This window comes from Cucurbita moschata, unplaced genomic scaffold (assembly GCF_002738365.1).
Source record: "Cucurbita moschata cultivar Rifu unplaced genomic scaffold, Cmos_1.0 Cmo_Scf00005, whole genome shotgun sequence".
In the NCBI taxonomy this organism is placed as follows: Eukaryota; Viridiplantae; Streptophyta; class Magnoliopsida; order Cucurbitales; family Cucurbitaceae; genus Cucurbita; species Cucurbita moschata.
Window position 1 is genome coordinate 2,441,406 of NW_019268521.1, and position 16,126 is coordinate 2,457,531.

Below are 16,126 nucleotides of genomic sequence, written 5' to 3' on the forward strand. Positions count from 1 at the left end.
AAACCAACGTCTTCTTTACAATTATATATATAATATATATATATATATATATATATATACAGTTTTCCAATATTAGCTTAAAATAAGTTATAATTTCTTCTATTTTTAGCACTTATTATTATTATTTTATATCTGATCGAAGGGACTTGACTTATTCGAATCGAAGGATAGCGGCTTCAAACTCAAAAGGTTCTCTATTGATTCAAACGTTGTACCCACTCTGACTTATTGTTTGCATCGATCGCCCATAGCTAATATCAAACAATCCTAGCATAGTTTTATTATCAATTTAACTGTGTAACAAAAAAAAATGTTAAAATGATGTAAGCTAAATAATAATACACCGAGTATTTAAGAAGGAAATCCAAAAGAAACTCGAATTTTCGATGCGATTGCCCGAAAATTGAGACGGTTAAATTTCACTAATTCTTCACAAACCTCTTGCAACAATGGACCAGTGTTCAATTTCATCCGTGAGAGAGTGGGAAATTCCGCTGCCTATCTCCTTATATATTGTGCTAGATTTTGGTGGAGTTGAATGAAAGTGGGTTGGTTTTTCGAGATCATTCACATTTTCAACAAGGTTTAGTGTTTGGGTGATTACCAAGTTGGGCTTGGGCTTGCGTGGGCACACGGTACCGACAACACATTCTAGATGAGCATGATCGTGACACTTGACAAGGCCATGGGAGCTTCCGAACATGGTGTGGGGCTGTGGGGTGGGGGGAATGAGGCTACCCATCCTCCTTTGTTGCTATAATTCTACACAGATTTCAAAACCTCTCCTAGAACTAAGCCCCATTGGGTCCAATGTGTTCCACCCTGCACCACAAAATTTACACTTGATCAGAGGGTTTTCACACTGAACCTTAGTCTTGGTTAATCAAATGATAATAAGTTTGCATTAATCCCCATGAGTCCCGGTCGGTATGTCATATCATTATTAAGGATTGTTGGGAGGGAGTCCCACATCGGCTAATTAAGAGAATGATCATGGATTTATAAGGAAGGAATACATCTTCATTGGTATGAGGCCTCTTGGAAAAACAAAAAACAAAGCCACGAGAGCTTATCAATTTGGCTACCTAAGAAGATTGATGATACACTCTTAGAGAAATCATCGGACTTTTGAGAATGACCACAGCGTGGGTGACTCTTTTGTTTAAGCTATATTAGACACTTTTTAAAGTTAAGGAACGGAAAATTTTACGAGAGTATTCCACAAAAATAGCACAAACCTGGCAAAAGACTGCAAATGGCTCTCTCAGAGGTCCATCGCAAGAAAGTTCACTAGTGCTTCCATCAATGAAAGTTCCATCAGCAAAGATCACCTGTAGTTATGTTATTTGCCATCAAAGCTTGTACAGTCAATTTTTCTCATAATTGTTGCAACGAAGGATGTTTGAATCACATTCTCATGTTAGTTCTGCTCAGCAGTCAATCATCTTCAACAATTTGAAATGAAAGCATTAAGATTTGATCAATGTAAAGAAGTTGCGACTTACCTCTGATGCATATCCAGGAGTTATTCCCGGAACTGGTTTCGTATACGAAGCGACAGGAGAGCTTCTCTGTACGGCCTCACAGAACGCAAGCAAAAGCTCGCGACTTCCAAGTTGTACTGCCTGAATGGAATATATGAATTCATAAGACGTAATACCTTCAATACATGTATAGAGAAAGCGAAACGCAACAGACCTGTACGGTGTCGTGGCGAGGAACACGCGGCAGTGGCTGGACTTTGTAGCCTTTTGATGCCATGACTTCAGCTATTAGGATCATTCCCTGATCTCAGAAAAGAAAGAAATTTGCTGATGGTTGGGAGGGAGTCCAAGTTATTTAATTTAGGGAATGATCATGAGTTTATAAGTAAAGAATACATCTCCATTGGCACGAGGTTTCTTGAGGAAGCCCAAAGCAAAGCCACAAGAGCTTATGCTCAAAGTAGACAATATCATACCATTATGGAGAGTCGTGATTCCTAACAAAATTTGCCTCCACGCCAAAAGAATTCAACTCAGAAACTGAACTCAGGAAGAAAGATTCAAAATACCTTAACTGCCTCACCAACCATTTGAGGTGAAAGAAACAACCCTTGAAAAAATGTCCTCATGATATCGCCAGGGGTCGAACCCGAGTCCACGCCCAAGCCGGGTGCAGATAACCGAGCTGCAGCCGCTTTCACCCATTTGTCTCGACCAGCAACATATCCGCCACAAGGTGCAAGCGTTCCACCAGGATTTTTTATCAAACTTCCTGCAATTAAGTCCGCGCCCTTCCAACCATTACTGATAGAAATCCTATTCTTCAGCAGGAAAAAGGAGCCTGAGATCACTTACCACAGTTGGAGGTTCAATGGTTTCCACAAATTCTCCATAACAGTTATCCACCATCACCAAGCAATCAGGGTTTTGCATCTGAAAATATTAGCAAATGTATTTTATTTAAAGGATTAATTGTTTTAAGTATACAAAGAAAACGTGAGGGGTATTAATATTATTTCTCCAAGCTCACTTGGATGATGGCATTGTTGTTTTTGCTGACAATACAGAGCATATGAACTAGTGGTCACAAAACATAATATGTGATGCGTCAATAATTTCATTCTAGTGTAAGTACTGACAATAGCAGAGGGCCAGAGAAATTAAAAACAAAAAGAAAACCCAGCGAGATGAAAAAGTAGAGAAATTGGAGGGTAAGTGAAAATTAGAGATTAGACTAGATTTCAGAGTGCACAGAGGAAAAAAACAGGGAAAAAAAGAGGAAGATAGGAGATGCAAGATTTACGATCTCAATAATTATTAGTCAATAATAGGCAAGATAGCTGTGTTATTTTATATTCAACCTGATAAGTAGGGATCTGAAGTAAATCAAGCAAAGATCCCACGTAAGTTAGAGAGGAGAATGAAACATTGTTTATAAGGGTGTGGAGACCTCTCCCTAACAGACGTGTTTTAAAACCTTGAGCGGAAGCCCGAAAGGGAAAGTCCAAAGAAGACAATATCTACTAGCAATGGGCTTGGGCTGTTACAAATGGTATTAGAGCTAGACAATGGGCGGTGTGTCAACGAGAATGTTGGGCCCTCAAGGGAGGTGGATTGTGAGATCTCACATCGGTTGGAGAGGAGTACCGAAGCTGGCTTATAAGGGTGTGGAAACCTCACCCTACCAGATGCATTTTAAAACCTTGAGGGAAGCCCGAAAGAGAAACTCCAAAGAAGACAATATCTGCGAGCAGTGGGATTGAACTGTCACAAATGGTATCGGGTCAGACACCGGGCGGTGTGCGAACGAGGACACTGGGCCCTCAAGGGGGGTGGATTGTGAGATCCCACATCGGTAGGAGAGGAGTACCGAAACATTGCTTATAAAGGTGTGGAAACTTCATCCTACTAGATGCAATTTAAAACCTTGAGGGAAACCCGAAAGGGAAATCCCAAAGAAGACAATATCTGCTAGCAGTGGGATTGGGCTGTCACAAATGGTATCAGAGCTAAACACCGGGTGGTGTGCCAACGAGGACACTGGACCCTCAAGGGGGGTGGATTGTGAGATCCCACATCAGTTGGAAAGAAGAACCGAAACATTGCTTATAAGGGTGTAGAAACCTCACCCTACCTAACGCGATTTAATACCTTGAAGGGAAGCCCAGAAGAAAAAGCCAAAAGAGGACAATATCTGTTAGCGGTGGACTTTATCTGTGAATGATGAACACTTCAACCCACAAAACCGAGAAATTGGCTAAAAAAATGACCATCCTATCAATCTTTCACCCCAAAAGTTACGACATTCAATCAAAGAATTACCTTGATCAGTCTTATTGCTTTTCCTATTTCATCAACACTTAAACTTCGCCGCCAAGAATAACCACATGACCTTTGTATGAGCGCACATTTTGTTTGAGGTTTCAAAGAACTTGCAAGTTTTTCCCAGTCAAGTCCACCGTCGTCAGCAAGCTGAAGAAGAAAACCAAAAAATCAATATGAGAAAGCTCAAAAATCTTGCAACATATTGCTTTATTTGTACGGGTACTAGTTGCTCACTGGAACTTCTCGATACTCTACTCCAAAATCCTTCAAGGAACCCAACCCCTGAGAATCTCTTTTTCCAATGACCTCCTCTAGTGTGTCATATGGAGCACCAGCTACCGCCAAAAGCTGATGGTTAAATTAGTTAAAAAAATTTATAAAACAGGTGAGAATAGTGTTTATAAGCTTAATTTGCAAAAACAATACACGGAAACCAAATGGTAATCAAACGGGACGTTAAGGTGTACTCACCTCGTCCCCTGGCCTCAAAAGCGCAAACAAGGCACACGTAATAGCATGAGTACCTGAGAAAAACTGATGATAGAGACATCATAAATACCTAACTAGGGAATTACTTCTATACTTATATAATATAAAGTCAATAATTGTTTGAAACCTGTGATCGGACTATTGCAGATTCTGCTCCAACTATCTCAGCAAAAGCATTGTCAAGTGCCTCACGTCCTCCAGCTTCATCATGACCATAGCCGGTGGATCCTCCAAAATGCTGATAGTAAAATTTCAAGAAACGCCACTCATCAATATATTTGTTGCTTCACAACAAACAAATAAGACTAAGAGACCGATAATATGCATGTAACAAACCAAGCCCACTGCTAGCAGATATTGTCTTCTTTGGGATTCTCCTTTCGGGCTTCCCCTCAAAATTTTTAAAACGCGTCTGCTAGGGAGAGGTTTCCACACCCTTATAAAGAATGCTTCGTTCCCCTCTCCAACCAACATGGGATCTCGCAATCCACCCCACCTTCGGTGCCCCACTCGTTCCCTTCTCCAATTGATGTGGGATGCCCCAATCCACCCCCCTTTAGAACCCAGCATCCTTTCTGGCATACCGCTTCGTGTCTACCCCCGTCGAGGCTCAGCTTCTTTGTTGGCACATCGCCCAGTGTCTAACTCTGATACCATTTGTAACAACCCAAGCCGCAGATATTGCTTCTTTGGGCTTCCCCTCAAGGTTTTTAAAACACATCTAGCGCTAGGGAGAGGTTTCCACACCTTTATAAAGAATGTTTCGTTCCTCTCTCCAACCGATGTAGGATCTCACAATGCATGTTTTCACAAGATTGATGAAATCAACTCTATCGAAAATAAAGCACCAACAATACCAAATAGATTATTTAATCGTTTAACATTGTGAAACGTTGCTTTGCAAGAATTTATCCACTTATGCGTAGGATTGATTTACTAACATGAGATCCTAACCGAGCATTCTGAAAGGCTTTGAGAACTTTAGCAGAATTACGTGCCACCAAATTATCCACTGCCCTGAATTCATACTGCAAGGAGTCTACCGCCTTAACAACCTGCTGATCAAGACCTTCATAACTTAGCACATACAATATAAATTGCACCAGATACGATCCATAATGTATAGAAAGATCTATAACCTACCAACAAGAATTGCAAGAAGGAAGAAGAGTTTTATCAGTCACATAATAAACTATCTCCAAACATGAGAATAAATCTTAAGCTGATAAATTCAGTTCTATTACTTAAGCTGATAGGTTAGGCATTTGAGAGATTCAGGTTCCACTCCATTAGGCAAACCCGATTACTAAGAAATCAAAATGCACTCCGCCAGTTAAAATTAAAGACGGAGAAATCACATTTCTAAGCATCTTAGAGTGAGCATAGAGTGAGAAGTTTTGTTGTTACCTCCGGAGCAAATGGAGTGTCGGAAGTGTAATGTTTCCGATCGAGCGACACCGGTAAAGAAGTGGCGGAGCGAAGGGTAGCGGCCGGAAAGGAAGGTCTGAAATTAGGCGACGGATAAGAAAATACAGAGCAGGATAAGCCCCACATCTTCCTCGAGAAACTGAAAGTGGCGCGCTGCGGCGGCTTGAAGACTAAAAAAAATAGTCCACCACTGTCATTTTATAGGACAAGGAAGCTTAAAAAATGGAGAACAACATAGGTTTTTTTTTTTTTTTTTTGAAGAATACTAAAATTCTGTCAAATTCCTCTATATATATATATATATATATATAAAAGTTTGATAATTTATTTAAATTATTATAATTGTAGAGTGAGAGATCGAACCATCAACTTTTGAGATGATAATTTACCTTTAAATATTTCTTTATCTTAAAAGACAACAATACGTCAAAAACTAAATTTTTGTAAAGGTCAGGCGTGTTTGTATCTATGCCCAACTAAATTTTTGTAAAGGTCGGGCGTGTTTGTGTATCTATGCCCAAGTTAGTGCCTTTATCTACCGCATAAGAGTTGGATTAGGCATGATGCTGGTTTATAGTTTATACCTCTTTTTCAGAATGACATGTGATGACAACGAGGAGCGGGAGAGTTGAAAGAGTTTTCGTGGCTATTCGTGATCGTCAATGTGAGATCTCATGTCGGTTGGAAAGGGAACGAAACATTATTTATAAGGGTGTGAAAACTTTTCCCAGCAGACACATTTTAAAAACCTTGAGGGCAAGCCTAAAGAGGATAATATCTATTAGCGGTGGTGGGCTTAGACTGTTACAAATGGTATCAAAGTTAGACACCAGACAGTGTGCTAACAAGGACGTTGAGCCTCGAAGGGGAGTAGACACGGGGCGATGTGTTAGCGAGGACACTAAAACCCAAAGGGGGGTGGATTGTGAGATCCCACATCGGTCGGAGAGGGGATCGAAATATTCTTTATAAGGGTGAGGAAATCTCTCATCAACCGACACATTTTTAAAACATTGAGAGGAAACCCAAAAAGAAAAGCCTAAAGAGAACAATACTAGCTAGCGATGGGTTTGGACTGTTACAGTCAAAGTACCGAGGTTGCACATCCAGTGATTGATTCGGATGTCTCCGACGCCACTTTGGAATTAGGAGATGTTCTTAGACTTTTTCTTTAACATCTTTAGCCCCAAATTATAAACTGATAACTAGAAGATACCAAAGCAACGCAAGAAAGAGTTCTGTAGGTTATAATTTTCCAGGAAAAAAATGTAAGAGTGTATATTACAGATACAAAATGTGTAGTAAAACCATAGATGCCTAAGAGTACAACCTTTCCATTTGGAGTCAAATGAGTTGACATAAAGTTGTATTGAACTACAAGAACTACAGGGAAGAATTGTAACTACTACTGTTTCCTACTCGACACCGAATCGATGTCTTACAGTCAAAGATTTACTTGAAAGGTTTACACATGATCATCTGATGATGTTATTACTGTCAGTTTTGCTTCAGGCTTCCAACAATCCTTGCGAGGCTAAAAAAATGGCAGTTTTCCAAATCGTGAAACAATGAAATAAACAATTCATCATCCCTTGGGCTATATAGTTCAACTCGTCATCTGGGAATGGACAGGCATGCCCATTTGTGGCACCCCTTTCATGCAATGCACCCACATGTTCTGGGTACTTCCATTTCCAAAACAATGTTGGTTCTTATATCAGCAGCAGAAGAAGAGTATCTATTAGATTTGTGGCTGTGATCGTATCTGTAGTTCAGGTTGTTGGGGTTGCAACTGCAGTTGTGATTGAGGCTGGAGTTGCTGTTGGGGTTGGGGTTGGAGCTGGGGCTGGGCTTGCAATTGTGGTTCTGCCTGGGGCCAGGGCTGGGGCTGCGGTTGCAGTCGTGGTTCGTGCTGGGGCTGCAGCTGCAGTCGTGCTTCGGGCTGGGGCTGCAGTTGCAGTTGTGGCTGTGGTTGGGATTGGGGTGGCAGTTGTGGTTGTGGTTGGGATTGGGGTGGCAGTTGTGGTTGCATTTGCGGTTGGGGTTGGGGTCCAGCAGACAGCCAATTCCTACCCCGGCCTCTTCGAGCACCGACAATACGAGAAATCAACGAGTTACCAATATTAGCCAAGGCACTCGGTCCCATCAGCTTTAAGCCAAACTCTTTCACTAGATAAGGAAGTCTACTTTCATCCTCTTCGATCGCGAGTAGCAGCTCGCGTGCCTGTTCACGGGATACAATTGTGTAAAGCTGCAGCAGCTGTTGTTGTGAGGGATCTTCACAATCCTCTGCCAGTTCTTCAATGCTAGAACTTTCTCCCTTGTCCCTGAATGTGATTTTCATGATCCCCATTGATTTTTCGCCATCTAACGACGAACCGAAAATAAAGGACAGATTTCCAACTTCAATGTCGGGATTCCTGAAAAGATCCACCAGAATATCATGTCTCAGATTTCTTGGCATGTACTTCCTCGAATGGTTTGATCGTCCCCGAGTTGCATGGTAAATACATGAAGCTTCTCGTAGCCCGCTCAAGAAGGCACCATGCATGGTGGCTGGATATTGCTTAGTTGTGGCCTCACCGGCAAAAAATAATCTGTTCCACACTCTCTCTGCAAGAATATCATAATCGCTGCCAGTGGACCCAACTCGAACGTGAGAGTACGAGCCATAGGAAAATGGATCGTTGCCCCATCTCGTGCATATCGTCTGTATTGGATTCGGCACGTCAACCCCTTTCGAGCTAAATATGCCTTTACGTAGAGAGGTAACAAGGTTAAACAAGAAGTCTTACTGAAATATTCATACGGTAATTCACAACCAAAACCGGAGAGATCATACCTCTGAGAATTCCAAGAACCCTGTGGAGCAACACAGTTGGATCTGTGCATTCAAACGCTTCAGCAGCTTCTCCAGCAACTAGAGCTATAAGAACTGCACCTCCAGAAACAGTATGATACCCATAAAACAAAAAGAACTCCCCCCGCTGATGGCAATGCTCTCTAAGACATCCAAATGTATCAAGGTCTTCCCCCCAGAAAACATGAGGAAACACCATTGCAACTTTATTCAATAATCCAAAACCCAGTCTCTCAATCGCCGCCACCTTCCTTTTAGGTAACTCCGGTTCAAATCTGATAAGCTTTCGCTTCAGAATCCCAAGCGGAACCGTGCACAGAACCATATCAGCTTGAAACACTTGATCGCCAGCTACTACTTCTACTCCGTCACTTCCATATTTAACAGTGTCAACAACCTGCCCATAAAATATCGGAACTCCTTCACATAATGCTTTTATCAATCTCCAATTACCTCCTGCTAGGAAGCAATGGTCGCCGCCCATTTCATAAGGATCATCTTGATCCCAATGCACAGCAGACAAATTCGAAAGACATCCTGCATTTGCGTATTCCAAGTTTGCTAGATGCCAATCGAGAAGTTGTCGCTCATCCTTGCTCTGAGCCACAGCATACAATTGCCTGAGTTTTTCTAGAACGGTTCCAAGAGAAATGTTATTAGCCAATCCTCCCATAATCTTTCTCAGTTCAGTCACTTTGTCAAGCAATTTATTAAAAATATACTCAATCTTAGCATCAGTATCTTTTTCAATCAGTGTTCCATCAGGTTTATACAATGGACAATTATCTCTAACCTTATGAAGTGGAATGGAAAGTTGTCTAGCTAGAACTCCAAGAGGATTAGCATGGATACCAGTAATGACACTACCACCAAGATCCACAGCAGCAAATTTGCCCTCCAGACCCATCTTTTGTGTATAAACTCGACCACCAGGTCGATTCCGACCTTCCAAAACAACAACCTTAAAACCAAACGATAATAACTGCCGAGCTGCAGCCAACCCGGCAAGACCTGCACCGATAACAATCACAGACCCTTCACATGCCTCCTCTGCCACTTGAGATGTAAAGGTTGGTGTCACCCCAAAGTTTATATATCCATTGTACAGAAGGAAATCATACGCCTTACTAATTAAATGTGCATACTCACTGCTCACACTCTCTTTAATCTGCCCTTTCGACAGCCACATTCGTACGTTACCCCGCCATCTCGCGATGATATGATTTCTAACAACAATGTAATCGTTCTGCTCTTTCCCACCCAATTTCGTGACCACCCTAGCTTTAATTTCCTCCTCATGAAGCGCATCAATTGGGAATCCAACCGATAATGCTATCATAGCCTCAACTTCAGTCTCCTTCTCCAGATCCTCTGCCGTTTTGCTCTTCTTCTTCGAAACACCCCCTAAATGCTGCTCTATAACCTCGTCCATTAAATCCTCGTCATAATTTCGCGAAGTAGCTTTCTTACGCAAGGAACGCTTCAAAACTAAACCAGGGGTGCTATCCATCATTCAACAATACGTTCCTAAAAAAATTCAATCCGTCTAAACATTTAACCTCCAGAATCGCACCAAGAAAAGAACCCCCGTTTCGATCACTACTCCTTACATATTTGGTCAAATTCTAATCAATCAGCACACAATTATCGAGAAACTCCATGAGGGACCTCAGAATTTGAAAAAAAAACATTACCGTCTTGCTCGAGTATCCACCAAAACAACGTAAACCACTTCCGTTGGTAGAATTTCTCAAAAATACTTCTCGTAATCGACGTGAAGCTTTGAGATGGACGAAAGAAAATCACAGCCCCAGACGTAAACAATAAAATTAAAAAAAGAACAGAAGCAAGAAAACGTATCTCGATAAAGCCAAGCCAATGTGTGAGTGGAAATTCGCCAAATTGAAGACTTAAATCAGAAATGGAATCAACGAACACAATTAGGGCAACTCGCCTGCATGGGTTTAAGGCCAAGGATTAACGGAGAAGAAAGGAGAAATTAGGGTTTTGGGTAGAAACGAGTTGAAGCAAAAGGAAAAAATTTCGTATTTTGAAAATTGACCTTTTATATACTTTATTTTCTCTTCTTTTTTTTTTCTTTTTTATTTATTCTCTAATAGTTTATTTGTTTATTTATTAAGCTACAATTAAACTTTTAATTATTCCAAACTCTAAATTTTTTTAATTGTTTATATATATATTTTAAAAATCCTTTACAACTCAATTTTAATTATACATAAATTAAAATAGTCGTTACAATTCATTTTAACTTAAAAGATATCGTTGATGTCATTTACAACATCATTTACAAAATTGCTCGTTACATATCAAGTTCCAAAGCATAATAGCTATTGTGTAAATGTCAAATTGTACATAACTCTATTTTGGGTATTTTAGATTTTGATGACGGGTCGTACACTCACGTATTGACTCAACATGAAAGGGTATGCAGCCACGGACAACACGTCCTAAACAAACATGATCGGGGCATCATGCGATCATAAGCAACACACCTTGAACAAGCGTAACCGTGACACAATGTTTGTTTGTTTTCCCGTACCCGAGTTTCAAAACAAAGTGGAGCCAAAGATAATGCAATTTAGCCATCTCGAGAAAACACAAGTGGAAATGGAATAGTTTGCGGAAAATAAATCACAATAACCAGAACCAAGCCATACTGAGCATTAGCTTTGTCAAAAAAGTGTGCTTACCGACTTTGAGACAAATAAACTGAGATCCCACATTAGTTGGAGAGGAAACAAAACATTCCTTACAAGAGTATAGAAATCTCTCTCTAGCAAACGCGTTTTAACAATCACGAGGGAAAACTCGAAAGGAAAAACCTAAAGAGAACAATATCTCCTAGCAATGGACTTAGACGTTACAAATGGTATCAGAGCTAGACACAGGTGATGTGTCAGCAAGGAGGCTGAGCCCCAACAAGGGGGGACACGAGGCTCCAAAGGAGAGTGGATTGTGAGATCTCGCATCGATTGGAGAGGAGAACGAAACATTCTTTATAAGAGTGTGGAAACCTCTCTCTAACAGACACGTTCCGAAAACATTGAAGGGAAATCTGAAAGGAAAAGTCCAAAGAAGACAATATCTGCTTCCTAGCGGTGTTCAGTCAAAAACTTGTGCTTTATTCACTATACCCTTTTATCATCAAGAAAAACATTATACAACTAATACAATCCATTGTCCGAGTAAATGTATAAAAAAAACAACCTGCGGCAGCTAATGTCTAGCAGCCTGAATGTTTAAACAAAGAGTAGACTGTTTACTGTACCAATTAATCTTGAAATGATCCACGGATGCTGCACAACCATGTCACAATCTGAATGAATTGAGCCAATGGCATTTGATCCAATGCCTTTGCAGGTCATCCAGGCTAAATCTTACTACCCGAACAACGTTGTTTCGTTTTCTCATCTTCCACGAGGATTTACGAGCTGCGAAAACACTGCACTCGTTGCAACGTCTTCTGCGTCGTCATCGGTGCCCGAGTTCCCTCCATCAATCATGCTTACACTATTATCAAATGGCTCAAGTGGAGTCAGTTGGATGGTAGGGATGTGGTTCGTGCTGTTGTCTTCGGGTTCCATTAGAGCAGACGACGTTTCCTCGAGCTGAAGAGCGTATTCCAGGTTCCACAGGACGTCACCCATGGACGGCCTGTCGACACCATACTCGGCTAAACATTTCTCCGCTGTTTCACCGAACTTCTTAAGCGATGCTGGATTAACTTTCCCTACCAGATTTTGGTCCATGATGTTATCTAGCATGCCTTTCTTCTGCCAAGTCATTGCCCATTCTGCTATATTGACTTGTTCTCTAGGCAGAACAGGGTTTAGAGCTGGCCTTGTACAGAGAACTTCCATTAGCACGACCCCGAATGAATATACGTCGGACTTCTCGGTCAGCTGCTGTCGTCTGAAGTATTCGGGGTCGAGGTAACCAAAACTACCCTTGACAGCAGTACTAACATGAGTCTGATCCAGAGATGGTCCGGTTTTTGAGAGACCGAAATCTGCAACTTTGGCGACGAAATTCTCGTCCAAGAGAATGTTCGTGGTTTTGACATCTCGGTGTATAATGCTTTGAGCTGCACCAGTGTGAAGATAATGAAGCCCTCTAGCAGCACCGATGCAAATATCAAGTCGTTGCTTCCACGACAACGGTGGTAGATCGGTTCCATACAAGTGACTCCTGAGAGGTCCATTTGCCATGTATTCGTAGACAAGAACCATTTCCGATCGTTCGTCACAGTAGCCAATAAGAGACACTAGGTGACGATGTCTGAGCTTTGATAACATTTCGATTTCGGTTCGAAATTCAGCAAGACCTTGTTCTGATCTCGGGTTACCTCTTTTAACAGCAACCTTTACACCATCTTCAAGTGTTCCCTTGTAAACTCTACCGAAACCGCCAACTCCAAGGAGTAGATTTTCGTCGAATTTGTTCGTAGCGTCGAGAATTTCCTGAAACGAGAAGAATCTGCCAAGACTGGAGGAAGTCAATGAAAGGAAGCTTGCAGTTCCACTCTTTTGAGAAGTTGTTGACACCTTTGTCATGGTTTGAGAGTTCCCATATAAGGGCAAAGGCAGCCATGGTTGTGCTGGTTGAGTAGACTTCGACTTACGACGTACGAAACAGCAGTAACACAAGACGAGCAAAGCAATGGCTACTATGGCTCCCGAAACAGAACCAACAATTATTGCTATATTGTTCTTCTTTGAGGGCGCATTCGGCAAAAGGCTTTCAACGGACGAAGTTCCATCCAAGCTCCCGACTCGATTGTTCATTTTCATGATCTCCAAGCCATTCATGGTTGCATTGGTGATGTCTGCCATCGTATCTGGACCGACACTAACGGTCAAAGTAGCCGAATCTGCTGAGTTCGAAATGAAGTCTTTGTAATAAGGCACGCCCAAGTCACCCGTTAACGACGATAGATCGAAGCTTCCCAAAGCATTATCAGAATTGATGTAAAGATTGAAAACCAGACTATTAAGAGCCTTGCTCATGATATCACAAAAGTGTACTCGAACGAAGTATTGAAAATTTGGCTCGACAGAGAAAACCCAAGTCAAGTTAAAGTTCACGTTCGGTACATTCGGGTCTCCCATGGCATCGGCAGTAGCATAAACCAAGTTCGGTGCAGTTTCTGGCGTAACACCGGCATGATACTTTATACTCCCCGGGTTAGCCGAGACATTCACTGCAGAACTATTGACATGGAGGTATTTCATATCATTCTCCCAAGTCCTTCCAAGTGTATCATTTTGCGAAGTGAGTAAAGGACCTCCCATGTTTAGTCGATAAACAGTTTCGAAAGCAAGTTCAGAGATACCGCTAAACGGAGCAGATGGATTCAAAGCCAATGCTTGATCAGGTATCAGCTCATCAGGCATCGAAACAACCTCGATCGCATTAACAAACGATACCGAACCATTAAACGGGATGAAAGTAAGCGTCAAGGAATCCGAAGTCACATTGATTGCATACTCCTTGAACATAAAAGAACCATTATAGTTCTTGAAAGTGAAGTTATTCAACAACACAAACTTCTCAGTAACAACAGTAATCGACGCAGACTCCAGATTCCGCTCCGACTTCGGAATAGGATAAAAGTACAACCGAACCCAATGCCGACCTTCTTTCTTGATATCGAATTTATACGACGCAATGCCGGTGAAAACCCGAGCAGATTGATAGATTGGAGATGGCTCACTTGTGCCTTTAGAACTAACAACAACAGAGCTTCCACCATCAATGGCGAACAAGGAATGTCCAGAATCAGGAACATAAGTTCTTCCTTGAAACGTGATGTTTTGTGTAGAACCACATGATATCAAATAATTATCAATGGGAGTGAAAGCGGCGCAGGATCCAATACACAAGAACAATACGCCAGACAGAACCAGAAACATTGAAACAAGCTTCATTTTCACCATTTTCAATACCCACAGATCCTAAATTCACTAAAACCCCAACAGCGTCACTTCAAGAACAAATCTAACAAAACCCTTCAAAACCCACCTCCATATGGATCTATCTAACAATACCCATTTCACAAATTTCACAGATAAGAACATGAAACTCCATAGTAGACCAGAATCAGGTTTATAGTGCTCAAAGAACAAAGAGATAAACAAGAAATGAGAGTGTTACCTGATGAAGAACAGATAATCCTGAAAAGGGTATTGGGGAAGTGAAGAATCAGAGAGAAAAGAGGCCGGAGAAGGGAAGGAGAAGAAGAAGAGAGATCCCACTAATCCCGGCATGAAAGGGCTCTGGAGCAGAGTTTTTTTAGTGCAGCCACCACACAAAACTTTCCAGCCTGTTATCGAGGCTGTCATCAATATACAAAAACTAGAGACCCCACAAATAAGAAAAGGGGGATGAAATGGAAGCCTTCATCAAACTCTTACTCACGCCATGAACAAACACTGCCTCTACCTCACCTCTCTGCTACAGAAACTGCGCTTTTTCACGCCAGTTCCCTTCAAAATCTCCACTAATTCAATTCATTTCTGTTTTCTTTTCTGTTTTCCCCTCATTTTCTAAAATGGGTTAGTGATAAAACTCCTTAATCTGCACTTAAACGAAGAACAAACGATGATTTAACCGAAGTTGGGGTGTTTTTTTTTTGGTTAGAAATTACCAAACCCTCCTCGACATAAAAGCCCTCGTATTAATAGAGATATATTTCTTGCTTATAAACTCATTTGAGGTGTTTTCTTGCTTATAAAGCCTCATTCGAGGCCTATGAAGCTCTCAAAAATTAATAATCTCCTTTTAATGGAGTCTTGACTCCTCTGAACTCCTTCACAATGGTATGTTATTGTCTACTTTTTGAGATTCCCTTCTAATAAAGGTTTTATAACAATGGAGATGTATACCTTTGTTTATAAACTCTATCATCGTCTACGAATATTCATCTACATTATTACGGAAATGAAATTTATAATTTTTATATATATATATATATATATATTAATGTTTTTAAGGATTGAAAGGGTATGGTTGCTGTGCAGGGACAAACGATCGAGCCGGACCCGCTTTACGCGGCTTTAAGATACGGAAGAGCTGGTGATGGGGCGTCAATTGACGGTGTTAAATCGCCGTCAACTTGATTCTTTCCTCGGGGACGCCTGCTTTGCTAGCTGTTTGACGGCTGTATGACGGTGCTATAATTATTATTATTATTTTTTTTTTTTTGTAGATATCGTCAAAATTATTGTATCTGTCTGTCATTATGCCACACTATATTTAGCTACTTATTATTAATAACAAAAATTAAAATTAAAATTAATCCTTCAAATTTATTTTTAATTAACCATAAAAACTATTTTTAAGATTTATTAAAAATATAAAAAATAAAATTAAAAGACAGAAAAATCATTACATAATAACAGAATTAATTTATTAATGGGATGTAACCTGACAGGCCATTACATTACATTAGAATTGACTTCGAAAATAAAAATAAAAATAAAATAAAAATTGGATTTATTTCTTATAATAGGCGTATCCA

The 16,126-nt window shown here is 40.8% G+C and overlaps 3 protein-coding genes across 3 annotated transcripts; all 3 read right to left on the reverse strand.

Annotated features, from left to right (window-relative positions):
- Positions 1–355: 355 nt before the first annotated feature.
- Positions 356–5,911, reverse strand: LOC111442579 (uncharacterized protein YnbB-like). Its single transcript, XM_023079988.1, has 12 exons — positions 5,706–5,911; positions 5,240–5,353; positions 4,426–4,536; positions 4,281–4,343; positions 4,044–4,157; positions 3,807–3,956; positions 2,340–2,417; positions 2,054–2,275; positions 1,699–1,785; positions 1,506–1,625; positions 1,239–1,331; positions 356–822 (listed from the first exon to the last, which is right to left on the reverse strand). The coding sequence occupies exons 1-12, from the start codon at positions 5,850–5,852 to the stop codon at positions 763–765; spliced, it is 1,359 nt and encodes a 452-aa protein (XP_022935756.1). The 5' UTR covers positions 5,853–5,911; the 3' UTR covers positions 356–762.
- Positions 5,912–6,951: 1,040 nt separating this feature from the next.
- Positions 6,952–10,608, reverse strand: LOC111442575 (lysine-specific histone demethylase 1 homolog 2-like). Its single transcript, XM_023079985.1, has 2 exons — positions 8,569–10,608; positions 6,952–8,480 (listed from the first exon to the last, which is right to left on the reverse strand). The coding sequence occupies exons 1-2, from the start codon at positions 10,097–10,099 to the stop codon at positions 7,468–7,470; spliced, it is 2,544 nt and encodes an 847-aa protein (XP_022935753.1). The 5' UTR covers positions 10,100–10,608; the 3' UTR covers positions 6,952–7,467.
- A 1,100-nt stretch (positions 10,609–11,708) lies between these two features.
- Positions 11,709–15,165, reverse strand: LOC111442577 (receptor-like protein kinase THESEUS 1). The gene has a single exon (XM_023079986.1). The coding sequence runs from the start codon at positions 14,541–14,543 to the stop codon at positions 12,015–12,017; it is 2,529 nt and encodes an 842-aa protein (XP_022935754.1). The 5' UTR covers positions 14,544–15,165; the 3' UTR covers positions 11,709–12,014.
- Positions 15,166–16,126: the final 961 nt, after the last annotated feature.

What these genes read in the sequence shown, in the direction of transcription:
- LOC111442575 (XM_023079985.1), bottom strand. Translation starts at nt 10,099, where the DNA reads ATGATGGATAGCACCCCTGGTTTAGTTTTGAAGCGTTCCTTGCGTAAG. An exon ending in GGTTCTTGGAATTCTCAGAG is followed by an intron (nt 8,481 to 8,568) that starts GTATGATCTCTC and finishes CTCTACGTAAAG; the next exon opens with GCATATTTAGCTCGAAAGGG.
- LOC111442577 (XM_023079986.1), bottom strand. Translation starts at nt 14,543, where the DNA reads ATGGTGAAAATGAAGCTTGTTTCAATGTTTCTGGTTCTGTCTGGCGTA.
- LOC111442579 (XM_023079988.1), bottom strand. Translation starts at nt 5,852, where the DNA reads ATGTGGGGCTTATCCTGCTCTGTATTTTCTTATCCGTCGCCTAATTTC. An exon ending in ACACTCCATTTGCTCCGGAG is followed by an intron (nt 5,354 to 5,705) that starts GTAACAACAAAA and finishes CTTGATCAGCAG; the next exon opens with GTTGTTAAGGCGGTAGACTC. An exon ending in TAGAGTATCGAGAAGTTCCA is followed by an intron (nt 3,957 to 4,043) that starts GTGAGCAACTAG and finishes TTTCTTCTTCAG; the next exon opens with CTTGCTGACGACGGTGGACT.